This window comes from Emys orbicularis, chromosome 7 (assembly GCF_028017835.1).
Source record: "Emys orbicularis isolate rEmyOrb1 chromosome 7, rEmyOrb1.hap1, whole genome shotgun sequence".
In the NCBI taxonomy this organism is placed as follows: Eukaryota; Metazoa; Chordata; order Testudines; family Emydidae; genus Emys; species Emys orbicularis.
The window spans coordinates 112,846,110-112,871,971 of NC_088689.1; the positions used below are offsets into that span (position 1 = coordinate 112,846,110).

The window sequence follows — 25,862 nt, forward strand, 5'->3', positions numbered from 1 at the left end:
TGTGTTTGACAATAAGGAGAGGAGAAACTGGCCCAGATGCCTGGTTGTTTGAGATGCTGAGTACCTTTTGGGAACTGAGGGCTCTCAGCACCTTGCATTGTCAGACTCTAAATTATCAAGTTCCACGCAGTCTTCTTTTCCAAGTATTTAAAAATCTAGGAAAGAAAGCATAGAAATGACTGCATTCTCCCCTTCCAAGTGGTTCTTACGGAGCAAGTCACCAGAGGTACTGCTGTCCTACTTGCTATTCCAGGAATCATATTTCCCTACATGTGAATGATTTTGTATTCCTAGGTAAATTCTGGTCACTTCATAAATAGACAAACATTGTTCACCCCCTTCTAGAAGGGGTCTGGCAAGTATGAAATCTTGACATTCTCACACTTATCATGACCCAAGCAATGTGTGGTGAAATGGTGACAAAAACTGGTCCCATCTAAACCATCAAAGGGGTTTTATATTTTAGTAATGTTGCTGTCCCCCATCTTGCAGTTATGCCGAAGTTGCTGGCTAACAAGAAACAGAGACATATAGTCTTCTGTTTGCATCTAGTGCTCCCATTACTCACAGAACCATAAATTGGAGTAATGGAAAAGTCTAGGATTGTTCCCTCTTAGTACATTTCCTAATACATTATCTAGTCTATTATTCAAAGTGTTTCATCATGTGTGTCTCACCAGTACCTCATTAGTGTCAGCTAGAGGTTTCCTTTCCGTTGTCAAGAAGTGCACACACACCATAGAGTTTGGGTTTTTTGGTGGCATCTGAAAACGTTTGGATACCTTGGGAATGATAGTGACCTTGGGTTTTGCTTGTTGCACAGATGACCCGTGTGAAGGTGGCTGCCTGTGACCAGTATACAACATGTACGGAGTGCCTGGCTGCAGCTGATGCTTATTGTGGATGGTGTACAATGGAGACCAGGTAGAACTTCTTGTATCTTCTCCTGGGTGATTGTCTTTGGACCCCTTCCTCAGAGTTTCAGCAGATTGATGGTTTGCTGCACAGCCATGCTAGCTTACAACCTTTGCCTGATCTTTTCCAGTTTTTACCAAATACAGGGCAATCCTTTTAAAGATGTTTCAACCAAGTCTCAAGCTGTGAGAGTGTACTTTTTTGCTTACACTTAATTGCATCTGCATTTTTATGACTACAGCTAATTGTGAATGCAAAGAAGATGTGTTAGTCATCTAATCAATAAATAAATAAATTTGTTAGTCTCTAAGGTGCCACAAGGACTCCTCGTTGTTTTTAATGATACAGACTAACACAGCTACCACTCTGAAACCAATCACTTGACTGTGAGTGCAAACGGCTAGTAAGAAAGCTTAGGCCTGTCATTGGCAGCTGCAGTTACTTGTGGGCACAATTCAACGCATACCCAGAAATCAGGCTGCAAAATTAGACTTTGTCTTCCCAAATCAGGTCCAGGATTTTTGACCAAACACACATGTACAGCTATTTCTCTCTTGTTCTGCACTCAGTCATTGCGGTCTAATCTCTCTCCCTCACATACACATATTTCCCATTGATGCTAACAGGAGTGGTGTGCTGATATCGTGACAACTGTACCCATTAACTATAGCAGTAGCACAATAGGCTGATATACAGAAGTTGGAGAAATGGGAGGCAGTCTCCAGATTTCTACGGGACCTTCTTCGTAATTGTCACAACAGTTTTATCAATATTTCGATAGGCATCCCACCATAAGTTGTGCCTCTGTTTGTTTCAGGTGTTCTCTGCAGCACGAGTGTATTAATTCCACTGAGCCAAATTTCTGGACGAGTGCGAGTGAGGGAGTGCAGCAGTGTCCTTCAATGACAATCATGCCATCGGAAATTAATCTTGACAATGAGAACAAGGTACATCTAATGTGGATACAGGTTAATAAAGTGCTGTAGGCCACAGGTCACCATCTGTTCTCGGTGCCCACAGATGTCATTGCTCTAGCTAGAATAATGGTTTCAAACATTTGGGGGGCAATAATACCAGTTTGCCAGACTCCCACCTCATATGTTCTAGCTGGTACCAGCTACTGTCCACTGCTTCCCATTCAGTGGTGAGACTGGTCATTGGAGCAGCCCAAGCCCCATTGTGTATTACAGAGCTGTGGCAAAATTTTCAAAAGCACAGAAGTCCCATTTTCAAAAGGAGCCTAAGTCTCATTGAAAATCAATAGGGCTTGGGCTATTGGGCTCCGAAATGCCTTTATGTCACTTTTGAAAATGGGACTTAGTCTCCTAAGTCACTTGAATGCTTTTGAAAATTTTACCATTAAAAAAATAGGAAAAACAATTTAAAAAAAAAAATTTTTTTTTGTTCCCTTTCCTGGGGTTCTAAATTAACTCATCTGTTTTTCATGACATTTTTTATATATTTTTTTTAACCAACATTTATATCAAAATCAACTATTTTTGAAATTCGTATCAAAATGGTTTCTTTACCAAAAACCAAGTTTCTGGTAAATGAAAAAAATTGCTAAACTTTTTGATAATGTCATAGGTTTTATGGAAAAAGTTTTGGTTTTGAAAAAAGGGAATTTTTCAACAACAAAAAATCTTTTTCATTTAAAAAACTTTGATCAGCTCCAGTGTGTTGGAATGAGCTACTGAGTGGGAAGCAGCAGCAAAATGGACCAGTGCCCAGCACAGGTGGGGAGAGGGAACCCAGCGTACCAGTCCCTAAAACCTCAAACACCACATCTGGTACTGCTTCTCAGTGGCTGGAAACAGCTGGGTTAGAGGGTCACTGACTATGTACTTAGTTTTCATCACAGTGTTGAATCGGCAGCAAACTTGTATTTTAATTAAGTTTAGAGATCGGTGTGAAGCTCAGAGTTTGGCTGCATCTCCAAACTTCCCCAGAGCTCAGGGGAGATGTTCAGTTCAGGGTCTGGGTCTGGCAGAACTGGGACCCACAGTCCTAGCCACAAAGCCACAGAAAACTCTCATTTGGCTCTTTTGAAGCAGAGGCTTGGGGCCAAAAGATCTGCTGGCATAACCCTATTGACTGTGCCGTGGAGTCACAACTGCAGAGAACTTAGCCTTTGGGGTTTTATTTTAAGATCATGTACAAAAGAAAAGCCAGTACCTCAAAACCTTCAATTCCTGCATCTGCTTAGGCAAAAAGTTTCACAACAAAAAATAAACCACCAAAAATGCATTTGAAGTTCCCTTTGGAGGAGTGCAGAGCTATATTTTCTCCACCAGTCACCACTAGCCCTTCAGCTGGAATGGCCCTTTTAATATACACTTCAGTAAGTTAAAGCAGCTACCCTGCCCCCTTTCCTTGAGCTCCTATGAGGCTCCTCTCTCCCAGGTGGGGTGGAGGGCATCAAGATCACATGGACTCCTTATTGGGGCAGAAGGGTCTTCTCACTATGGGCCTATAACACAGCTAGTCATCGGCCTGAAGGTTTGGCTACAGACTAGAATTTCCCCAAAGTTCAAGAATTTCAGATCCAGAGTTGGTTTGCCCCACTCTCCTTTTGTTGTTTCATGGGCATAATCCCACCCTGGTGGTATTTGAAGTTCCACAAGGAGCTGCTGCTGCAAAGGGAAGAGGTGTGCTCCAAGACAAGACGGGGATAGAACCAGTAAGGTGCTTAGGTTGGAGTGGGCTAGGTGGCACATTCCAGATGGAAGGGAGCAGTTCAGATTTGTGTAGTGGGGCTCTTACATTGGCTTTGTGTTTGGACGACCATCTGAATAAAGCACATGGCTAGTTCTGAGTGTCAAACTATAAACATACCCTATATATTTACTTACGGAAACAATGGAACTCTATAGTGACAAAGGTGTATTACTGTAGCAATTTCTTGTGCACCATGTGACGCATATGACAAAATAAATATTGAAAAAATCAGCTGTCAGGGGACATTTTTGCTGAACTGGTTAGTCTATATGCTTCAATCACCGTGTCCAACTCTGTAAATCACTTTCTATGGCAATAATTGAACTTTTTGTCCAAATTTAAGGCCATGATAATCCAAATAAATGGGAACATCCCGAGCCTCAGTGGAATGGAGATGTCTTGTGATTATGGAAATAATATCTACACTGTCGCCAAAGTCCCTGGAAATGATGTAAACTCTTTTATTTATTGTAATTTTCTTCCAAGAGAGAAATATCCCGCATTCCCACCCAATCAAGGTATGTAATGGAAAATGGGCTCAACTTACATTCCAAAACTTCTTTTATGGAATTAATTTGCTTAATTGTTGTATTGATTCTGGGGTTAAAGGTCATTTTTTTGCAAATAATACTATTTATAGAAAGCATTGGAAAAAAGGAAAGCTGAGCATCTTCTCTAGTATATGAAATGTCACATTATAATCATTGCTGGAAGGTCCTGAAATCTTTTTACCATCCTAACATGAGTTGTCAATCAGTATTTTCGAATCCATCTATTGTTACTGGTGGAATGGGAAAACCAGTTCAGGTATGTAGCTTATTGGGTTTTGCTTATGTTGCCTAGATAAAATTTGTTTTTTAATTTTCTTTTAATGAGTACAGAAATCTACAAGTTTAAGCTCTTTATAAATAATAGCATTATTGGTATTGCTAATCATTACTATTTTACTTTCCTTTCAAAAATACATTTCAGAAAAAAAATCCAAAAGAAGAAGTGAAGTGTGGTCTGAGACAGCTCAGGAATGCTAATACCATCTGCATGCTGCTCTTTCCAAAATACTAAGACTGAAATCTTCAAACCTGCCCACTAACTTTGGATGCCTCCAAAATTGGATGCTCAGCATGAGATATTTGGGACCTGACATTCATAGACACTGCACATTTGCAGTCCCACTTGAAGTCAGGGGAGATGGGCGCCCAATGCCTTTGGAAATCGGGCCCAGATTGTTTCATGCTGGGTACCCAAACAGTGAGGCATCCAGAATCTGTAGCCAGTTTTGAAAATTTTGACCTAAACATTCTAGACTTCAGGGTGGGATTTTCACAAGTCTTCACCATTGGTCTAACTGCTCCACTGAAGTTGATGGGGGTTTAATCATTGATTTCAGTGGGAGCAGAGTTAGGCCAACACTCTGAGCACTTTTGAAAATCCCACTCATATTAGGCAGTTTTAAAAGATGTCATTGATGTTCTCCCCAGCTGTAGGAAGAATGGTAGTGATTGAACTGCTTTGTATTGTTGTTTATGGTAATGTCCAAGGCAATTTTTGGAAGCCTATGTTTTGATTTTTTTATGCACTTCTTGGAAGAGGCTTTGACTCTCATCCCAGGGGTGTTTATCATAAGATTTCAAAAAATTAAGCAATTAAGCAAACAGTAGGAGAAATGTAGTTTACAAATGTTGGTAGCCAAAAATGGGACTTTTCACCATTCTCTGTTGGTTTGTCCACACTGAGAAAATTAATGAGGTTTTAAAACATATTGACTAATCGGATTTAATTAACGTATTTAAAAATACCACTTAGGACCTAGTGTAGACAAAGATACTAATTTAACTTTGGGGGCAAGGGGTTTAAAGTTAGGGGGGCTAAATGAGGAGGAGCATATGAACTCTGTGAGGCAACCCAGAGGAAACCCCAGAGAAAAAATTTCAGCAGCTGGGATATTATTTACTCAGAAGTTTGTCTTGCCCTCTAAGATTGAGCAAAAAATAGAAACTCTCTTGTGATCCAATATTCTTTGGCTTGCTTGTTTCAGACCATGTGATTGTTCAAACTGCAATACGGGTCAACGGCAAAAATATTGTCTGGGCCAATTTCACCATCTATGATTGCAAAAGAACTGGAAATATTTACCCCAAAACAGCGTAAGTGATCTCACCTTCCATAAATTACAGCAACCAAAGCAGCTTGGGGGGAGGTCAGAGTTGGGGGAGAAGGCAGGGTGTTGACAAATAGTAGCTTGCTCTGCAGTGTCTCACTTTAGAACCTGGTGCTTGAAACTCCCAAAACTTTGTGCCAGGGGAACAGATGTAAATTGAGCAATTCAAAATGGTGTATGTGCATCATCTGAGGGTGCTTGCTTGTGGGGTTAACTGAGCAGGAAAAGCCCTCCCTGCCAGCGGGACCGTTTGAGTCCTGGGCAGGATTTGGCAGGACTGAGGATGATGATTGCCAGGGATTTATACAGGAAGGTCCTAGCAGCCTCTCAAGCCATCTGGACATTTTGATGGAGCCTGGCTTATCTTTTTCTTTTAAAAAAAAACATGAACAATATTTTTATTTGAAAGTTTTTTGTGTTAACTCTTCGGGTGCTGGCTAATCTCCAACTCTTTAGCACTTGCATGCTAATCTGTGTGTGCATCGAATGTATCTAGTCAGTCTACTGCATTTAATCTAATCTATAGTATTTATAGAGAATCCATCACCATAGTATCAGGGGATGTTGGAAGCATCGTACCTTGGGGACTGGACAGTTTCCAAGGGTTTAGTGGAGGTATCTAAAGGCTGCTGTGCCAAGGAGAGGGAGGGTTTCTGGCTGCAGGGAAGTGAGGACAGATCTGTACTCATGCCTTCAGATTCCCAAATGGCCCTGTCATCACCCCACCCCCACATCCCCCAGAAACAAGCCCATCATCTCGTGGCTGACCTCATGACATATTCCACTGCCAGTTTCTGACCACTTCCTCAAGCTAAAAGCCAGCAGGGTATGAGGGGGAATCACAGCAGGAGGTGAGCCTGGGGTGCAAACAAACTGGCCTGGAGCCCAGAGCAGCTCTGTGCAGTGATATGGACCAGCAGCATGTGGCTGTGGGCTGCTGGATGGGGCAGGGCTACAGTGGTTCTGGGAGAGTCCAGAAGAGGACTAAGAAAGCCGGAGGAACCTCATTGGAGAGAGAGGAGGGAGTTAGGAGTAGGGAGCCAGAGAGCTGTAAGGCTAAAGGGAGAAGAGGGGATTGAAGAGAAGCCAGGTATACTTGGCTCCCAACTCTCTGCTGAAAGCCTTCAGGCTGGGTACATTTGTCTTCTGATTCTAAGGGTTAAACAACAGAAACAGTCAGACAAATAATCCATGCATTTGACACGCTGAGTCCCATCCCGTACATTTCCAGAACTGCTTGGGAATAGCCATGTATCTCTCATTGGATATAATGAGATTGTGATGCTGGTTTCAACCCATGGAACTTTATGCACATTTACAGGATATAATGATGTGACCCAATGACCCAGTCATTGCAGGATTCCACAGCCTCTACACAAAGCCATTGAAAAAGCCACCAGAAGAGTTAGCATCACCTGATTTAATGGGAAAATTTACAGGGTCTAAAAGACATATTTTTAAAAATGGGAGAGGGGCTCAAATACTCACTGGCTGCCTAAAGTCACTCTGTGGTCTAGTTGCTTTGACTGTGTGAGCCAGGGTGAACTTCTTAATGGAACTGACACCTTTATCTGCTTGTGGAGAGGTCATTCCCCACAAAGGGCCAGCCTGATGCAGAATCAGGGGAACAGCCTCAAGAGCTTTTGGGCTTCAGCATAGCCCTGACAATAAAATGAGGGATAGAATGACCAGAGCCTTCTCTGAATGGATTTGTCCTAGGGACTATAAAATAGAGAACACAGAGTCTACAGGTATGTGAAGAACTATAACCTGACACTGACGTTGGGCTCTGCGGAGGGGGCTGAAATCTGCATGGCCTTTAAAAATTAAGTGCACTTGCTTTTTATTCATTTCAGATGTACCAGCTGCCTCTCGACCAAATGGAAGTGTTATTGGTGCACTAAGAAATACATGTGTGTCTCCAATTACTCTGATTGTGAGGACTCACTAAAGATGAATGTAAGGCACATTGGGCTTTGTTATTTCGTAGATTTTGTAAGTTGGCTGCATTATTGTTATTATATTCTGTCTTTTCCTGGAGGAATTTCCTGTGTTGACCAGATGCCATTGGTTTTAGAATACTGTACTGAATATATATGGGGTCAGCTATGGGACTGGGACTCAGGAGACTGAGGCTCTGGTCCTGACTCTGTCACTGACTTGCTGTGTGGCCTTCAGAAAGTCTCTTCTTCACTCTGTGCGTCAGTTTCCCCAATGAAGATAATGTTCCTGCACTTTTTAAAGAGCGTTGAGATTTGGAAATAAAAAGCTGTGTGTTAGTGCACAGGAGTAATGGCTTTCTAGACACTAGCAAGCTCACAGGTTCTGAAAATGCTTCTGTCTGGATTGGTGATGGGATACAGAGCCTGTCACCATTTGAATCTCTCTCCAATTAGTAGCAAGAATACTTAGCATTTATGCAGCACTGATTAACACCCCTGTGAGCTAGGCAAGTAAGTATTCTTGCCCTCTCTTCACAGATGGGGAAACTGATGCTAAGGTTGGTGAAGTGACTTACCCAAGAGCATGCAGAGAGCTGGTAGCAGAGCCAGGGTTAGAACTGAGCAGTTGCTAGTTCCCATATGTGTGCTTGATCACATGGCATCTCCAGGTAGTGACTGAAAGTGGTTACAGTGAGAGGCTATTCAGTGAGCTGTGCAAAGTGGTTCTGTGGTCGCAGTCCTGCTTCTAGTAGATAAGTGTCAACATTACATAATCTGTTGGCCCCAACTAGCACCTATGTTAGCAGCTTCAGCAGAAGGCATAAAAAATTGTATTGAGATGGAGTCTAGTCTGCCCTCTCCATTCTTAAAGTGGTCCCTCTAGATTGAGGAGGAAGCATTGTGGGGGAAACTGACCTGTTCTACAGCTAAAAAGAGGACTTCAGTTTCCTGGGCGGTCAGTCCAACACCTTTCGTCAGTTTATCTCCGGTTTTCTTGCCGTTGACACAGCTGTGTGTGTCTGTGTATCTTGTAACAGAGTAAAGAATTGTTCATGTGTGGGATTCTTCCAATGTACATGTTCAGCTTTCCTGGTTATTTCAGCAGGCTTTGTCCCTTGGTTCTTTATTACCATTCAAACTGGAGCAATGCCTTGATTTCCACGCACCTTGGGATGCCTGGATTTAAGCAATAAAATAAATCTAGCAATACCTTACAATTCCTTTAGCTTTTACTAGGCTGTTGTGGTACATTAATGAAATGGCAGCTAACTTGCTAGAGCGCCACTGGTGAGTGCAGAAAATCGCCTTTATCCAAATTACAGCTCCTAATAACACAGAAACTTGGCATAGTCAAGCTTCTGAAATTTAAACTGAAGCTAATTTAAATAAAATTGGCCTTTAGCAATCAATTTATTGGACCTCGAAGCCAAGCTTTTACATTTTAAATTGAATATTTCTTTGGCGCTAGCACTCTGAGCCTCTTTCAAGCTCATTCAGACAGAGATTCCCCTTGCTTGTTACCTTTATACAAGGACCTCGGCCATATATTAGACTTTCCATTCTCTCTTCCAGACTTGACCTCAGAGATCTGATTGATTTCCATTCATGCCCCTTCATCAGGGCCGGCTCCAGGCACCAGCCCACCAAGCTTGTGCTTGGGGCGGCACCTGGAGGGGGGCGGCGCGGCGCTCCGGCCGCCGGAGACAGCGGGGCCACGGCCGGGCTCGCCGCCCTCCCCCCCGGCACCCTCCCCGCCGGGGCTCGCCGCCCTCCACCCAGGGCTCCGGCCGCCCTCCCCCCCGGCGCCCTCCCCCCGGCCGCCGGGGGGAGAGTGGAGCCCCCGCCGGGGCTCGCCACCCTCCTCCCAGGGCTCCGCCCGCCCTCCCCCCGGCGCCCTCCCCCCGGCCGCCGGGGGGAGAGTGGAGCCCCCGCCGGGGCTCGCCGCCCTCCTCTCAGGGCTCCGGCCGCCCTCCCCCCCCGGCGCCCTCCCCCTGGCCGCCGGGGGGAGAGCAGAACCCCCGCCGGGGCTCGCCGCCCTCCCCCCGGGGCTCCGGCCGCCCTCCCGCCCCCCGCGAGGGGGGGGGGGGGGGCGGCCGGAGGCTTTTTTGCCTGGGGCGGCAAAAAAGCCAGAGCCGGCCCTGCCCTTCATACCCTGCCTCCCTTTGTGGAAATCTCTGGAACTCATGTAATTCATTAAAGAAGGAAGGCAGATATGACTGATACATTGCAACTTTTTATCCTATACAGTTCTTTCCATATAAAAACAATATGAAAGGCTTCATGCATCTGTTGAGTCACAGCCAGTCCAATCGTTCTTTGAGAATAATATTCATTGCAGATTTAACCTTCTTCTCTGCTTGTGACTCATCTGTGAACAGATTTTCCAAATCTCTTAGCATTTTGTAATTGTTAAATGAACAGTATAAATCTGTAGCCCTTGCTTTGTTCATGAATCATTCACTTTGGGCCAGATTCTTAAAAGTTCTCAGCACCAAACATGCCTAGCTTTTTTGAAAATCTGACCCTTTAACTCTTTGCTATTCTGTGTGTGGGACTAGTCACTAAATCACATGATGTTGTTAATGCTGTTTGAATGAGCAGAGTCCTGAAAATCTGCAGATATTCACTTTATATCCCTGGACCATTTTTGTAGATCGTAGATTGGATGCAGATACAAATTTTGTATCCATGCAGGGCTCTATGGATGAGAGAAGCTTTCTAAAAAGGAAAATAAATAAATGCAAACAGCCACTTAGGCCATGTCTACACTACCACTTATGTCGGCAAAATTTATGTCGCTCAGGGATGTGAAAAAAACATACCCCTGATAGATATAAGTTTCTCCGGCATAAGTGGTAGTGTGCACAGCGCTAAGTTGGCAGGAGGGCTTCTCTCGGTGACATAGCTACTGCCGCTTCCTGGGGGTGGTTCAGTTATGTCAACGGGAGAGCACTCTCCCATCAGCATAGAGCGGCTACATGAGAGATCTTACAGCGGCACAGCTGCATCGGTACAGCTGTGCCACTGGAAGGTCTCTAGTGTAGACCTAAGTTCCCTGTAAGCTACGCAGCAGCCTATTTAGCGCCGCGCAGGTGCTCAAGGAATCCTCCTGGGGACCTGCCGCGGTCAGGGGAGCTCCTGGCCCAGCCCCAACCTAGCCTGGTCCCCTACCTGCTACGGCCGGAGCGGCCCAGACCTGCCGCGGCTGGGGAGCTCCTCCTGCAGTCCGGACCTGCCACAGCCCAGATGCCCCAGCCGCAGCCGGGGCGCCGCAGCTGGGGCACCGCGGCCCGGCCCCAGCCAGGGCGGCGGAACCCAGCCCAGCCCCATTCGCGGCCAGGGCGGCCCAGCCTGGACCCAGTCGTGGCTGGGACAGCCCGGCCTCGTGCCCCCCCACCCCCGGCCCAAACCCAGCCCTGGCCTGGACCTACCGGGACCAGGGGAGGGGTGCCTATCCTGCGGCCCCAGCCCTGGAGCTGCTGCAGCAGGGAGAGGCGCATCTCCCCACCAGTCCAGGTGCTGCTGCAGGGAGAGAGATCTGGGGGGAGTCCCGGAGTCCCTCATCCCTGGTCCCACCCCAGAGCCTGGACCCCCAGCCGGAGCCCTCACACCCCTGCATCCCAACCCTCAGTCCCAGCCCTGAGCCCCCTCCCACACTCCGAGCCCCTCGGCCCCACCCCTACCACATGAATTTTGTTACGTGCACCAATATGAAAGTCATGTGTCACACATCACCTCTATATTGGTGCACATAACAAAATTCATTCCGCACATAGGTGGGAAAAATTAGAGGGAACACTGGTGTAGACATAGCTTTATTCTTGCTCCTGTACCACTAGGTAAGTGTATCATGTCCCCCTTTAGTGGCTGGTCTACACAGATGATAAGAGTCTTCTACTGCTACCAGTAGGGCCAGTGCTGAAGGCGCTGTGTTCTTTTCCTACTGGTGATCAATGGTGAAATTCATTACACTCATGAATAGCCTTCTTTCCATGTGAATGCAGGTATTTGAATAAACAGTGATCCCCCCAAATATGCATATGAACAAAAACCTCTCAGTCAAGGGTATTCAAGCAGCTGGCACAATTGGGCTCTTGATATATGCATCAAATGAATTCAGCTCCCCAAGCCAGCTGATACTCCACTTTTGTTTAAAAAAAATATTAAGGATATTTTTTCAACAATAACTAGGTTGAATTTAAAATTAGACAGGCCAAAACACCAGCCAATACACTCCAGGGAACAATCCTGAGCCTGTCCCTCATTCACAAGCAAATTCTCTTCTGTGGGCCACATTCCGCTCCCAGTGTAAATCCAGAGTCATTCTGTTGGCTTCAGTGGACTTACTTCTCCAGATTCACACTGCCTTGCTGGGAATGAGAGCAGAATCCAGCCCTGTATCTCCACAAAGCCTGAATTGTACAGCCCTGAATGCACAGGGGAGGGAAACTCAAAGCCCCAACCCCAACCTCCTCCCCACCCCCCGTTTCCTCCAGGGAAAAAAACATTCACAGAGCATGTTACACCTACTGCCTGATCGTTTTGATTTTGCTTCTCTAGGGAAAGTATAGCAGTCTCAGTGACCCCTTGACCACAGCCTCACCTCACAGCTTTTCAGCCTCTAGAATCCTTGGACTATCAAAGGAACTAACTGCCTGAACCACTGAGGATTAAAGTAATCAGATGAGCTCAATGCTGCCAAAGGCAATCACCTCCAGAAGGCTCAGTGAGACAGATCCTGAGGTCCTTACACAGGCAAAACTCCCTCTGGAGTCAATGGGAGATTTGCCTCAGTAGGGACAGAATAAAAGCTGGGTAAGAACCCTGAGGATTTGTCTCCAGATTTGGATGCATCTGAGAATCACTGAGTCTCTTGAGTTTACAGCTGTTACTTACTGAAAAATTTGGAGCAAGTCTTTGAATGATGCTTCAGGGATATCAATTTAGTTTTAATTAAGGGACAAATCATCAAAAAAAAGTGTGTGCCAATGTGTACCCACATTTGAGTGCACAATTGCACATGAATATCAGGCTATTGCATGCACATAAATGCCCTTTTGCACACACAGTTACCTGATTTGTGTGCCTAGTTGCAGTAATTGTGTGTGCAAATAAAGACATACACTGTGCTTGCAAGCCATGCCCTCTTTTTTTTCAATTATATGGGCCCTTTTCATTGGCTCACAATGCTGATTAATCATGGAGAATGTAAGAAGCTTTGCCCAGTGGTGAGAGCGAGGGATTAGGAATCAGACCTCCTGGGATCTGTACCTGCCCCCAACACTGGTTTGCTGTGTGACCTTGGGCAAGTCACTTACTTTTTTCCTTTGTGATTCAGTTTCCCCACCTGGAAAATGAAAATAATAATAGTACCTACCAATGAGACTTATTTCCTTTTTGTAAAACTCCTTGACATCCTCAGATGGTAGGTGTTGTATAAATGCATAACAATAATTTAAAAGATTTATGAAGGACTAAACCCCAAGGTAAAATTGTCAGAAGCACCTAAATCTGATTTTCAAAAATGACTTAGGCACTTAGAGCCAGATATTTAAAGGTATTTGGGCACCTAACATTCTAGATAGGTGCCTAGTAGGATTTTCAAAAGCACCTACCTCCAATTTAAATACCTTTTAAAATCTGCCCTGAGGAGCCTACATTTCACTGAAAGTCAGTCAGACGTAGGCTCCTAAGTCATTTAGGTGCTATTAAAAATGTTATCCCAAGTGGAAAAGATACATCCGTCTCTGATCTCCTTATTGGTGCTGAATATTCCAGGTACATTCAGGTAGAATGCATCTGCTGTGCTGCTGAATGTACCAGGCACGCGGACATACTCCTGAATGTACCAGTGTAGACCCTAATATCCCATTGATTTCACTGGCCTGGCAGTGGATGACAGTAGTAGTGCAGAGGAGATGATTGAAAATCAGCAACCAACAGATTAGTCCTTAATGTTTTTAATAATCACCATGTGCTTGTACACAGGATATTTCTACTTAAATCCAAAGGAAATTCCTGGGATATTAGAAGGATTTTTTTTAAAAAAAACATAGCATTATTGGATTGACTTTTTCCTAAGAAATCACTGCATGGAACCTGTAGCTTTGCTGACAAATGTAGAATTGCACTGAAACTAGGGTTACCATATTTGAACTTTCAAAAACGAGGACACTCCATGGAGGGGTAGCCCTGCCCCTATCCACTCCCTCCCACTTCCCGCCCCCTGACTGCCCCCCACAGAACCCCGAACCCATCCAACCCCCCCTGCTCCTTGTCCCCTGATGGCCCCCTCCGGGACCCCTGCCCCTATCTAAGCTTCCCTTCTCCTTGTCCCTGACTGCCCCCCCCAGGACCCCATCCCTACCTGTCCCCTGACTGCCCCGACTCCTGTCCACACCCCCGCCCCCTGACAGGCCCCCCCCCCCGAACCCCTGACTCATCCAACCCCCCTGCTCTCTGTCCCCTGACTGCCCCGACCCCTCTCCACACTCCCGCCCCCGACAGGCCTCTCCCAGAACCCCCGACCCATCCAAACCCCCTTGCTCCCTGTCCCCTGACTGCCCCCCAGGACCCCCTGCCCCTTCTCCAACCTCCCAGCCCCCTTACCATGCCACTCAGGCCAGTGTGTCTGGCTCCACTTGGAGCCAGACACGCTGCTGCAGACACGCTGCCATGCTCCTCCGCGGAGCACACAGCCTCGCCCCCCCCCAGAGCGCTGCCGGCACGGCACGCTGAGGTTGCAGGGGAGGGGGGAATAGGGGAGGGGCTCTGGCTGCTGGAGGCCCCAATGCGAGCGGCTCAATCTGGCCCGGCCGGTCTGTCAGTCGCGCCGCGCTCTGCATTGGGAGGGAAATCCCGGACCTTTTTAGATTTTTACAAAGTCCTCCCGGATGGCTATTTAAAACCCCCAAATCCAGACATGTCCGGGATAATCCGGACGTATGGTAACCCTAACTGAAACTTGTTCATTGACATGAGAGTAGTTGCTTCTTGACACAAGGAGAGCAGGCATTAGTTTGCAGAGAAGTGATAATTTTGTTTTCTGTGGCTTGGGATGAATTTGAAGCTGAATAGCAGTGGTGGCTCTGCCAAACCACATCCAGAAAGAAATTGGTCATCTTTTTTATTTTTTCCTTTTGATTGATATTTTGGGGACAGACTCCCTTTGAGTCCTTATGTCTATTTCTCTCCTGCCTCCATGTTTGTTACCATCCAGTATTTCACTTGCTCAGAAAGGGAGAGCAGGAAATCCCTCTTATGGGTTGCTCTTCAACAGCCTTGCAGGGCTCATGAGCCACTGATTGGAAAGTATTGTTAAGAGATGCCAATGCCAGAACCTCTGACATTTTGGTGCATCAGATAAAATGGGACCCAGATCCAAACCACGTCTGGGTTTGCTTTTGCTTTTTGCAAAACCAAAACCCTTTTTCACAAGCTGATGTCTAGTTGGCCATGATGAGTGAGCAGGGGATGAAGGCAGAGAATTCCTGAGGGGACATTATACAGAGCCTTGAAGATCAGGACGAGAAGCTTGAATTTGATGAAATGGAGGAGAGGAAGGTAGTGGAGGAATCTAAAGAGAGTGGAATAACATGGTCAGAAGGGTGCGCAGGGTAGATTGTTGTCCTAAACTGTAGGGAACAAAACAAATACACTTGTCTTACTATCATTATTGTTATTTATTAATCATTAATTTCTAGATTAAGGTACAAAATTATCGTGATGGACCTGGAACTCACTGAGGTTTGTTAAGACACTTGGTGAAGATTTCACCAAGTCTTTCCCACACTCTGGCTTCCGCCACACTTTTATTGTATCAAAACCAAAGGAGCTGAGGAAGTGTTATCCTATCTGACATGGGTAACTGCATGGAGACTAGAACTAGGCCTGCAGCAAGCTCATATCTGGATCCTTAGTTCCCCAGAGTTCAAGTAGATTTAGATCTTCTGTCCGGTTCAGGCACATCTCTAATTCTGCCCTCTTGGAATTGCTGATAACTAGGGGACTAATTCTTACTCAGGTTCCTGTTGATTTTAATAGAATTTCTTGCAAAGCAAGGCACTGTTCAGGCCTGAGAATGGGGCCCTCAGAACTGCAACCAGAGCAGAAATAATTAAACCAGCGGTTCTCAAACTGTGGGTTGGGACCCCAGAGTGGGTCGTGACCCCATTTTAATGGGGCCACCAGGGCTGGTGTTAGGCTTGCTTGAGCCCAGGGCTGAAGCCAAAGTCCAAGCCCCACCGCGTAGGGCTGAAGCCGAAGCCCAAGGGCTTCAGTCCTGGGCGGCGTCGCTCAGGCTTTGGCTTCAGTCCTGGGCGGCAGGGCTCAGGTTACAGACCCTCCTCCCCCGCCCAGGGCTGAAGCCCTCAAGTTTCGGCTTTGGCCCCACTGCCCCTGGGTGGCTGGGCTCAGGCTTCAGTCCCCCTTCCTGGGGTTGTATAGTAATTTTTGTTGTCAGAAGGGTGTCATGGTGCACTGAAGTTTGAAAAACCCTGAATTAAACATTTACAAATCTTTCCACATTATGTAAAAACCAAGCACCTGTGGCATCGCTGCTGAGAAGAAAATGCCACATCAGCTCCACACAGGAGCATTTTAAAAATTCAGGCCCTTCTCCCTGATCCAGCCACGAATGAGCTAATCAGCTGGAAAGTTCCCTTTCCAGTCATTGTTGAACAGCAGGAGAAGGGACTGCGGGACAACGAGTTAATCAGCCCTGTGAGAGTATTTATCTGGCAAGCCAAGCTGGTTGCTGTGACATGCAAGGACACACAAGACCATAGGAGCTTTCACATAAATTTTCAGTCCCCAGCTGCATTCGCTTTAACTCTTTTCACTCAAGGAGGCTATGGACTGAAATCTCCCTCAAACCCTTTTCTTTGTTGTTTTTACTTCTCTCCCCCGCCCCATGTGTCTCTCTCTCTGTTATTTAATCTTCATGATGAGGCAGCACTGACTGTGCTTGGTTAAGATCAGTGTCCTGATAAGAACTGAAACACGGTTTCCACAGTCATACAAACACTTTAAGATAATTCATTGACCCTGAAGCCATGCTTAGAAGAGCCAGGAGAGGCACTGTAAGTGCTAAGAGTTCCCAGTGCACAGAGAGCTTCCAGAAATATGAAAATGTTCAGCTGTGTGTCTTAGTGTTATACAGCCCAATTCTAATTTCACAGTGGTGTAAATCAGGAATATCTCCACTGAAGTCTGTGGAGTTACACTGGAGTAAAACTACAGTAAGTGAGAAGAGAATCATGCCCTTTGTTATAAATTATTCTGCATATCAGATGAAATATTCTGCTGTCATTTACCCCAATGACTCCATTGTCAAAGGCATTACTCTGGATGTCCCCTGGGGTAACGGAGAGAAGAATCTGGCCTAGTTTGTTGCTGCTGTTTGCAGTGCAGTTTACATCTCATGAAAGAACAGGATGGGTTTGTCATAAAGATCTGGGCTTAGAATCAGACCAATTTCTGAACCATCACACCCAAGTGAGAAGAAAAGTGGGGGATGACACAGGATGGATGACTTTTAAAAATCATTTTTCAGTTTCATTTGGATCTTTAAATTCAGGGATTCTGCTTTGGCTACTCCTTCTCTGATGCCTCTTACAACCCTTGATAGCCCCCCACCCTCATTCACACATGCACACACACACTCTCACACTGTCTCTCTCACGTGCATGCACACATCTGAAATGCCTATGTGCACAGGAGACCACTGTAAAGTGAAATCTCTGCAGGGGCTTATAGAAATGTGCACCGCAATTTACAAGACATTTTGCTTTCTGCTGACAAGAGGGGGTCTTGCAGGAAGCTTTGCCATTGTACAGTTCAGTATGTCTTTTGAGTGTCCCTCTGGCACTTTCCTCTAGCACTTAAGTGACTATAATAATGGCACTGTAGTTACAGCCCCAGAGTGGCACCTGATGAGAGCATATGGTTTTGCTTTTGATTTACAAACAATTTTTTTACTGTGCAAAGTGAAGAGTCCCAGATTGACAGCCGTGTCACGGGGAGACGGAAGTCCTCTATATAACCGCTGAACAGGTACTGAAGGGGAAGCAGCCCTGCAAGACGAGGCGAGAAAGTTGTTCAATTTTCATTCCCATTTGGTCTTAGACTGAGATCACCAGCAAGGGTGCCAGTTAGTGCTGACAGTGGTGGGGACAGCTGTCTGCTGGGAACTGGACTGAGGCGACCATCTTGTTGCTATCACACAGCCATCAGATGGTATTGATTTTTGGTCACCACCTTCCTGGCTTGGACTTAAACTGGTGACCCAGAGGTAAAAGGTTAGGGTCACATTCCCAGTTCTACGAGCCATGCAGTCTCCCCGACAGCATGGGGTCAGCTTGTGTTTTCACTTTGTTTAGTAGGCTTCAGGCTGACTTTAAGGTATGACTGAAGAGGACTTTTTCATGACTTTTCAGTGTTTCCTTCTGTCTTTGTGATAAGAATGCTCAACATGTTCTCAGCAAAGTTTCCCATTAACCTTTCTTTGTTTTCTTGTCTTCTAAATTACAGAGCACCACTGACTGTCCACGGATTGTACCTGCCTCGCTAGAACCGATGCCCACGGGGGCTTCTCAGGACATCATGATCTCACTGGCTAATGCTGCTTTCTCCAAGGTAATTGAATTTGTAGGCAAAGCAAAAAGGTTCAAATGAGCTAACCAAGTGATCCTACTGTGGCACATAACAAGTACAAGAGCCAGACTACTGGATTCTGCTGAGGGAGTGCCACCCTCTGCCCATACAGGAGTGAAGTCCCAGATCCTCAAAGGTATTTAGGCACCTAATGCCCATTAAAATCTAATCCTAAACTTACCCATTTCCACCTTCATTAAATGCAGAGATAGCTGTACTAGCAGAGGACATTCATGAAAAGTAGCCACCTGGGTGGGTGGGTTGAAATAGAAAAAGCAAAGGGAAAATTCAGCTTGCATACGGACGTTCTCTAGGGACCTATTATAGTTAATGCCAGACCTTTCATGGCATGCGTGCAGTATGTGGATTTATGCACATTGTAAAATATCCACTAGAACAAAATGTTTGGGGGAAATAAAATTCACACTTTTGGTGGATATGTTTTCCATGTTCCATCCTGTGAGCGTGCAGGTGTCTGGCTCTCATGAGGGAATGCTCACCAAGCAGTGCGCTGGGCAATCCCCAGGGCCTTGCTTCTGGAAAAGAAAGAAACACCGTTAAAAGGGAAAGCTAGCATGAAGACCAAGTTAAGTCCAGAAATATAGGCAGAAAGCCCCACACTAACCAGACCGGCACAGAAATATATTTTAACTTTACTTTAAAAAAATGATGTCCCTTTCTGTGAAATCCTTTGGCATGTAGGTGGTTGCATGGGGCAAATGCAAATCATAGCAGTGTCCACAGAGTGATACACTCTGGGATGTGTTTTAGAAGCCAGGAAGGGACAGAGGAAATAACAGAGGGGTGGGGAAATATAATAAATGCTGGTATTTATGGAAAACTGTCTTGTGTTGTTTTGGGTCAGGTTCTCAAACCTTCATGTGCAATTGTGGGCCTAATTCATCTATGCAGTTACCACAAAAGCAGATGCCAAATGGGGAAATGTGCACACCAATGACCACTTATCTTGTCTTTTATTCAGAGTGATGAGCAGATCTTGGGCATGTCTTCAGGCGTAAAGGGCTTGGGCAGCAGGCAAGCAGGATCAGGCTGTAGGGCTGTGATGTTAACAAAGCTTCGGGAAAACCTTCTTCTGTACATTACACCAGCAAAGAAAACTGTTCTCTGCTGTAACTTGGTTGCAGTTTCCTGTCTAAGGTCTGGCATTTGTAAATAAGGATGTGCCCCTGTATTGTCAGCAAAATGGGAGAAAATCCGGCTTCCTCTGTGGAGCCACAAGGTGGCTAAAGAGGAAGACATAGCACATGTAACCTGATCAGCAATGGAGTAAACAGGAAGGTTACTGAGGCACCTCAATTCCCAGAGGGCAGCCCAGACGACTACCTTGCAGTTTGATTTCCTCACTCCTTCAGTCTGTAAAATCCTCCTGGAGCAGCAGAGCAAGATTAGTTCTGCTGCATTTCTCAGGAGAAGCTCTGTAACTCATGATCATTCCCAGCACAGAGGGGATCCAGGAAGCGAGATCCATTGCCGCTGCTATTGAGACTGCTAATGTGTTAACGAAAGAGGGAGAGGGCATGGATCGGTTTAAAGAGCATACGTTACAGCAGGGGTTGGCAACCTTTCAGAAGTGGTGTGCCGAGTCTTCATTTATTCACGCTAATTTAAGGTTTCACGTGCCAGTAATACATTTTAACGTTTTTAGAAGGTCTCTTTCTATAAGTCTATAATATATAACTAAACTATGGTTATATGTAAAGTAAATCAGGTTTTTAAAATGTTTAAGAAGCTTCATTTAAAATTAAATTAAAATGCAGAGCCCCCCAGACCGGTGGCCAGGACCCGGGCAGTGTGAGTGCCACTGAAAATCAGCTCGCGTGCCGCCTTTAGCACACGTGCCATAGGTTGCCTACCCCTGCGTTACAGATTGGTGTAATGATTAACAGTGAAAGGATTTCAGCCTCGCTCTTGCTTCCGCACGTGTGCTGTGTGAGTCAGTTGGCTCCTGCCATGAATCAGGAGCTTCTTTCACGTTTCAGGCTGTTTTATCAAATCTGTGCGGTGGTTTTTAGGGTATATTTAGTGCTCATTAAAAGTGCTGCACTGAGCCTCGGAGACGGGATTTATTCACACAGGATGTGTACACTAGGAAGACCGGGAGCAGAATTTGGTCTCTGCTGTTATTAGTAACATAGTGTAGGGAAATTTATTTTTGAAAAATACTGTGTGCCAGATCCTTAACTGTACCATAGCTCTGCTCAGCACAGTTGACACTAAGGGGACAAAAGTGGCTTTAAGCCCAGATGACTGGCCACATTACAGTTCAGCTTAACCAAGACAGCTAAGAGACCAGTTTGGCTCTTGCTGTTACTTAGAACAGCCTCAGAGCAACTCTAAATTCCACCCTTATAAAAGCCCCCTACAAGTCATTGTGCTGGCTGAGGATCTCCAGAGTACTATACACTTTGACCATGCCACCTCCCACCCCTACTCAAGCCTTGGATTCCCTCAGTCCAAGGGAAATCTTCAGTTGTCCTGCCAGAGCAGCTTTCCTGTAGCAGACAGGGGCCAGGATCTGTCCCTTGTGTGATGTTTAACATGGTGGCGATTAAGTGGTTACTCCCTTTGTTATTTATGATTAACCAGGGTTAATCAGGATCTGTAATCCCAAAATTCAAACCTTTGGGTCCTATTCCAATCTCTGAGTAAGTTATCCCATTGGTAACTCCACTGATCTATAGAGTTGCTTCTGATGTTCACAGGAGAAAGAGGTCAGAATCAAGCCCTGCAGCTCCATTCATCTCTGATTCTGGTGGAAAAAATAGAAAAGTATATTGTTGCAAAAACTCTCTCCTCTCTTCTCTTGTTTCTAGGATACTGTTCTGGAATGTCATTTTGGAACTGACAGGACGTTTGAAGCCAGATGGGTGAACACCTCCACCGTTCAGTGCAGCAGTGTCCTGGTAAATATCTGGGCAGAGGGTCTGCAAACAGGGGCATTTGGATAGAGCCCATCTCACCCCTCCAGCTCCCTAACATACAACAAATAAAACACCCCTCCCCCGCAAACAATGCGGAACTGGAAAGGAAACAAAGCGGCTTTTAGCATTGCCAGAAAGATGCCCCAGAGTGCTCTTTGCATATGCTGATGGCTGGGGAGAGCATTCCAAAGTCACAGGCACTCTGCTTCCTGTCTTCTCTGCATTATCCCATGGGGCTGTCTAGCAGCTCTCACCCCACCCAGTCTCCGTATTAGTACATTAGTTCCCAGCATGTCCCAATACACTTCACTGGCCTCGTTTAGAGAGTTCCTATTACAGGGTTCATCTAATCCTGTTGCTTCTAATCTGCCCATAGGCAATGCTCAGTATTGCAGGAAAGAGCATTTTGTCACTTGGGGCTCAATCTTGCAAGGTGCTGAGTCCCCTCAACTCCTGTTGGTGTCAGTGTGAGATGAGGACCCTCAACATCTTGCAGAATTGAGCCTTTACAAGGCCTAATCATGCCACCACTGCAGTCCGTGGCAAAAATCCCCTTAGCCTCAGTGGGAGCAGGCTTTCGCCCTGTATCCGCTGAACATATGTCAGAGATTTGTGGAGAGACTGTATCAGCTATGGGGATGGTGGGGAATTTATAATAACCGTGAAGAAAAAGATGCTGTAGCTGTAGCCTGAAGAATAATCCCTTATTTACATACATTGATCTCAGTATCCGTTAGTAATGTCTCCAAAATATTCAAGTTCCCGTAGTGTCACTATAGAGTTAGGTGCTACCCCTGCAGAACAGGGTTCTGACGGAAACATTTTAAAAAGAAGGTTGAGGGAAAACTTTTCCCTTAGTCATATATTTTGGTGGAACATTTTAAAATATGTAGACAAGGCAGCCTGCTACATTTTCTTACTCATTTCCACTTAGAGATCAGCAGATACAGGCCCCTGTGTTAAATAATACCTCCACAATGGATGGTTCTGCTTTTGCTGAGGTCTCCGTGAAAATAATTAAGGAGGACAGAAAAAATACCCCTCCTTTCCTTTTCCCCTGCTTCCTTTATTAAAGATTGGAGCCTTTCATTCTGAGAAACAATACTATAAAGTATATGAGCACTGTTATAATGAAGGATGTTAGTCATCTCATGTGTGTGTGTGTAGGGGGTAATCTGCTATTTTAGTAAATTTCATTAGAACATGTTCATTTCTTTCTTCATGCAGCTCCACACATCAGAAAAAAGCCATATCTTCCCGGTAAACCTTCAGCTGAAGGATAAGCCAGACAGATTCATTGACAGTCCACAGATGATGACAGGTTTGGGCTGAAGACATTTTTCACTCTACTTTAATTTAGTTAGGTTAAAGGCTCCTAGAAAACTAACAAAACACTAGAGTCACGAGAGAGAGAGTGCTCTGAGTATCAGATGCATGCACACAACTCACACAAATCTTATACACACAGCTTAACATGCACGAGCATGTGTGCACACAGACCACATGTCAGATACATTTATACCCCCCAGACAAACATGCATACAAAGCCATAGACATAAATCTTGCACACACACACAAGATCACCCTCAGGCTAACACCCCAGTTTAGACTGCTTGCTTGTCAGTAGTGTATAGAACAGAACATTCTGAAATAATAGATCTCAACAGAAAATGTAAAGTGTCTCCCAGGGTCAGTGAAGGAATTTAGCTCAAAGGAGATAAGCATAGATAGGGGAGGGCCCTTGCAGAAGCTTTTATGGGAACTGGGATCAACATTTAATGCATTTTAAAAATTCACTTTTAAAAAAATCTTGAGAAGGAATAGAATGTATAAACATAATTCCCCCAGACCCACGCTGTATCTCTGGGAAAAATACAAGGGTTCTTTGAAAAGCTCCTTGCTGCATCAGCAAACTAAACAAGGAGCAAAGAAGTCAGATTAAAAGCGTACCCAAAGCAGTGGGGGGAGTAGTGGAGCCCGACTCTAGCAGCTTGTCTACTCGGTGGTGTAATGCGCACCACAGGGGTCTGGTTTCTAAAGAGCACTAACATGTTGCACATTAATTGGTCCATGTAGACCCTGCTGGTGCGCACTAAAAGTTCCCTAGAGAGCTTTAGTGTAGCACTGAAACAGGATTATGTTAAAGCACACTAAGGAGCTTTTAGCATGTACCTGCAGGGTCTACATGGACCAATTAATGCACAGCCTATTTAGTGCGTTTTAGAAATCACACGTCCCCCAGCAGTGTGCATTACCCCATATGTAGACAGGCCCCTAGATTAGTGCAGAACAAGCTCAGTAGACTGGCCTGCCAAGACTTATTGTTCACATGTTGACCGCCTCCTCTGTCCTGCCTCTCTGCCTTTGCCATGCTTTGAACTCTCCAGCTAAACCTGTGTTAATGTTGCATGTCGCATCTATGAGGCAGGTTCTCCTCTCACTTACACCAGCCTTACATCACTGTGACTCCAATGACTTCATTAGAGTTGCTTCTAATTTACATTGGTGTGAGAGGAGAATCAGGCTGTTAGCATGAGCTATAGTGAGAAGATCCTGACTAGGCTGAGAAACACTGAAACACATCTATTATAAGCCCAGACAGACAGGTTTCCTGGTAGGGTATGGCAGGGTGGAAGGAGGCATCTTGCAAGGGAATCAGGCAGTGGGGAAAACATTGAGTGAGAGGTTCCCAGGGGCAGAGAAGTACTGCTGAAGGGGATCAGGATGAAGGCACTTTAATTTCTTGAACTAATCTAGGTGGTGAGTATCAGAGGGAAAGGGGCACTGGGCTGGGGTCACTTCTCTTCATAATAGAGGATACTTGAGTCTCAAGATGAGTGTTGTTGGGATCAGAAAAGACAGAGAGGGGAACACCTGTAGCCTCTTAAATCACAGAGTTCATCAAAGAGCATTGAATCCACACCCATAGTTGCATGGAGGAGTTATTAGTTTATGTGGCCCAAGTTTGGATTCAAGTTTGCATAACTTGAATCAACCTCTCTACCAACTTCTCTGGTTCCACTCTACCTTAGTCAGATTGGTACATTTGAAACTACAGAGAGGTTTACAAAAGCAATTGCAGACCAAGACCAAAATGTATGGGGCCAGTTATACAACAGTATAACTCCTCTATTGGCCTAGGTCAAGCTACTTTTGATTTTCCCCACTCTCGCTCATTTTCCCCACCTTTCTTTATCAGTCTTTATTCTAAACCATGTTTCAATCTCCGAAAATATCAAATATCACGTGTAAGCCCATTACCTTAGTATTAATAGTACCCAGTGTGACACACTAAGTCAGGGAGCTAAACCAGCAATTCTTGCATGGAAAATAGGAGATTTTCATGCATAATTGTGAAGACTCAATACCCTAAGCATAGGTGGATTATTGCGTTATGTGGGGAGCTGGGAAAGGGCATTGGACCCCAGACAAAAAATTGACAACAATTTGATTAAGTGGTTGGAGCAGGGAGATAAGATTCTTAGGTTCTCTTCTTGTCTCACCTCTGACTTGCTCTGTGACTTTAGGCAGGTTACAGGGGCCAATGTTTTCAAAAAGGTTCATACATTTTAGAGGTCTCCATTTCAGGGTGTTCAGTCTGAGACAGCCAAGGTTTGATTTGGCGAGATGCTGAGCATACACAATTCCAGCTGAAGTCAGTAAGAGCTATGCATGCCCCTGGAACCAGGCCCTACATCTTTCAAGTAGGGTGCTCCAAAGCAGAGGAACTCAAAATCAGTGGGCACTTTTGAAAATGTAGCCTTTTGGTGCCTCAGTTTCCCCCTCTGTAAAGGGGTGATGGATCTGCATATGAAGGCTTGGGGGGATTTGTTAATTGTGTGATAAAGTTCTTTGAGATTCCCCCTGGTGAACAGTGCAAGAGAAGTGCCATTCCTGAGTATGATTATTTCTGTGTTTTACACATTCCTGCAAACATGTGTGGGTTGGAGGGAATGGGGAAGTGAAAATAATGTTTCCTGAACATGTCTAACTGTTGATTCATAGGGTACCCACATTTCAACAACTAAGGGCCTGAGGGTTGAGAAGGTTACGTAACCTGGGCATCAGCTAATAAAGAGGTGAAAGCACTGTAGGAAAATCATTAGGAAGCAGAGACAAGCAGACCTAATGGGAGCAGTGAGTCAAGAATGCTCATAGCTGCTAAAGGGAAGGAAGGGGACTGTAAACATTGTACAGAGCATTGTAACTATTAGATTTTTGTCACAGAAAATGGAAGCAATAGGATTGCTTTGCAGCAGGATGGAGTCAGCTGTACCGAGCTGCTTCCCATGTGGATACCGAGAATTAGAAAAATGTAACATACACTGACAAAAGGGTTGTTTTTTTAATGCTGCTAAATCATATTTTAGTGGGAATGAATGCCCAGTACTTCTGGGAAATCCTTAGGATCGCAGCCAAGGCCCCTTCAGCTTCCTCTATGTGCAAACCGTCCTCCTCGCCTGTTGGATTTCTTATGCTATATGGGTTAATATATATATTTGGTTTGGTGTTTGATTGTATAAAGCTAAGCAC

At 45.3% G+C, this 25,862-nt stretch overlaps 1 protein-coding gene across 1 annotated transcript in view; it reads left to right on the forward strand.

The window, feature by feature from the left end:
* The window catches only part of PLXND1 (plexin D1), a 134,679-nt gene that overhangs the window by 42,655 nt on the left and 66,162 nt on the right, over nucleotides 1-25,862 (forward strand). The window contains exons 4-11 of the mRNA XM_065407389.1: nucleotides 824-924; nucleotides 1,733-1,862; nucleotides 3,977-4,151; nucleotides 5,669-5,777; nucleotides 7,648-7,750; nucleotides 18,265-18,369; nucleotides 21,222-21,311; nucleotides 22,557-22,650. Of these exons, the coding sequence (XP_065263461.1) occupies nucleotides 824-924; nucleotides 1,733-1,862; nucleotides 3,977-4,151; nucleotides 5,669-5,777; nucleotides 7,648-7,750; nucleotides 18,265-18,369; nucleotides 21,222-21,311; nucleotides 22,557-22,650 (907 nt within the window). The remainder of the gene's footprint in view (nucleotides 1-823; nucleotides 925-1,732; nucleotides 1,863-3,976; nucleotides 4,152-5,668; nucleotides 5,778-7,647; nucleotides 7,751-18,264; nucleotides 18,370-21,221; nucleotides 21,312-22,556; nucleotides 22,651-25,862) is intronic.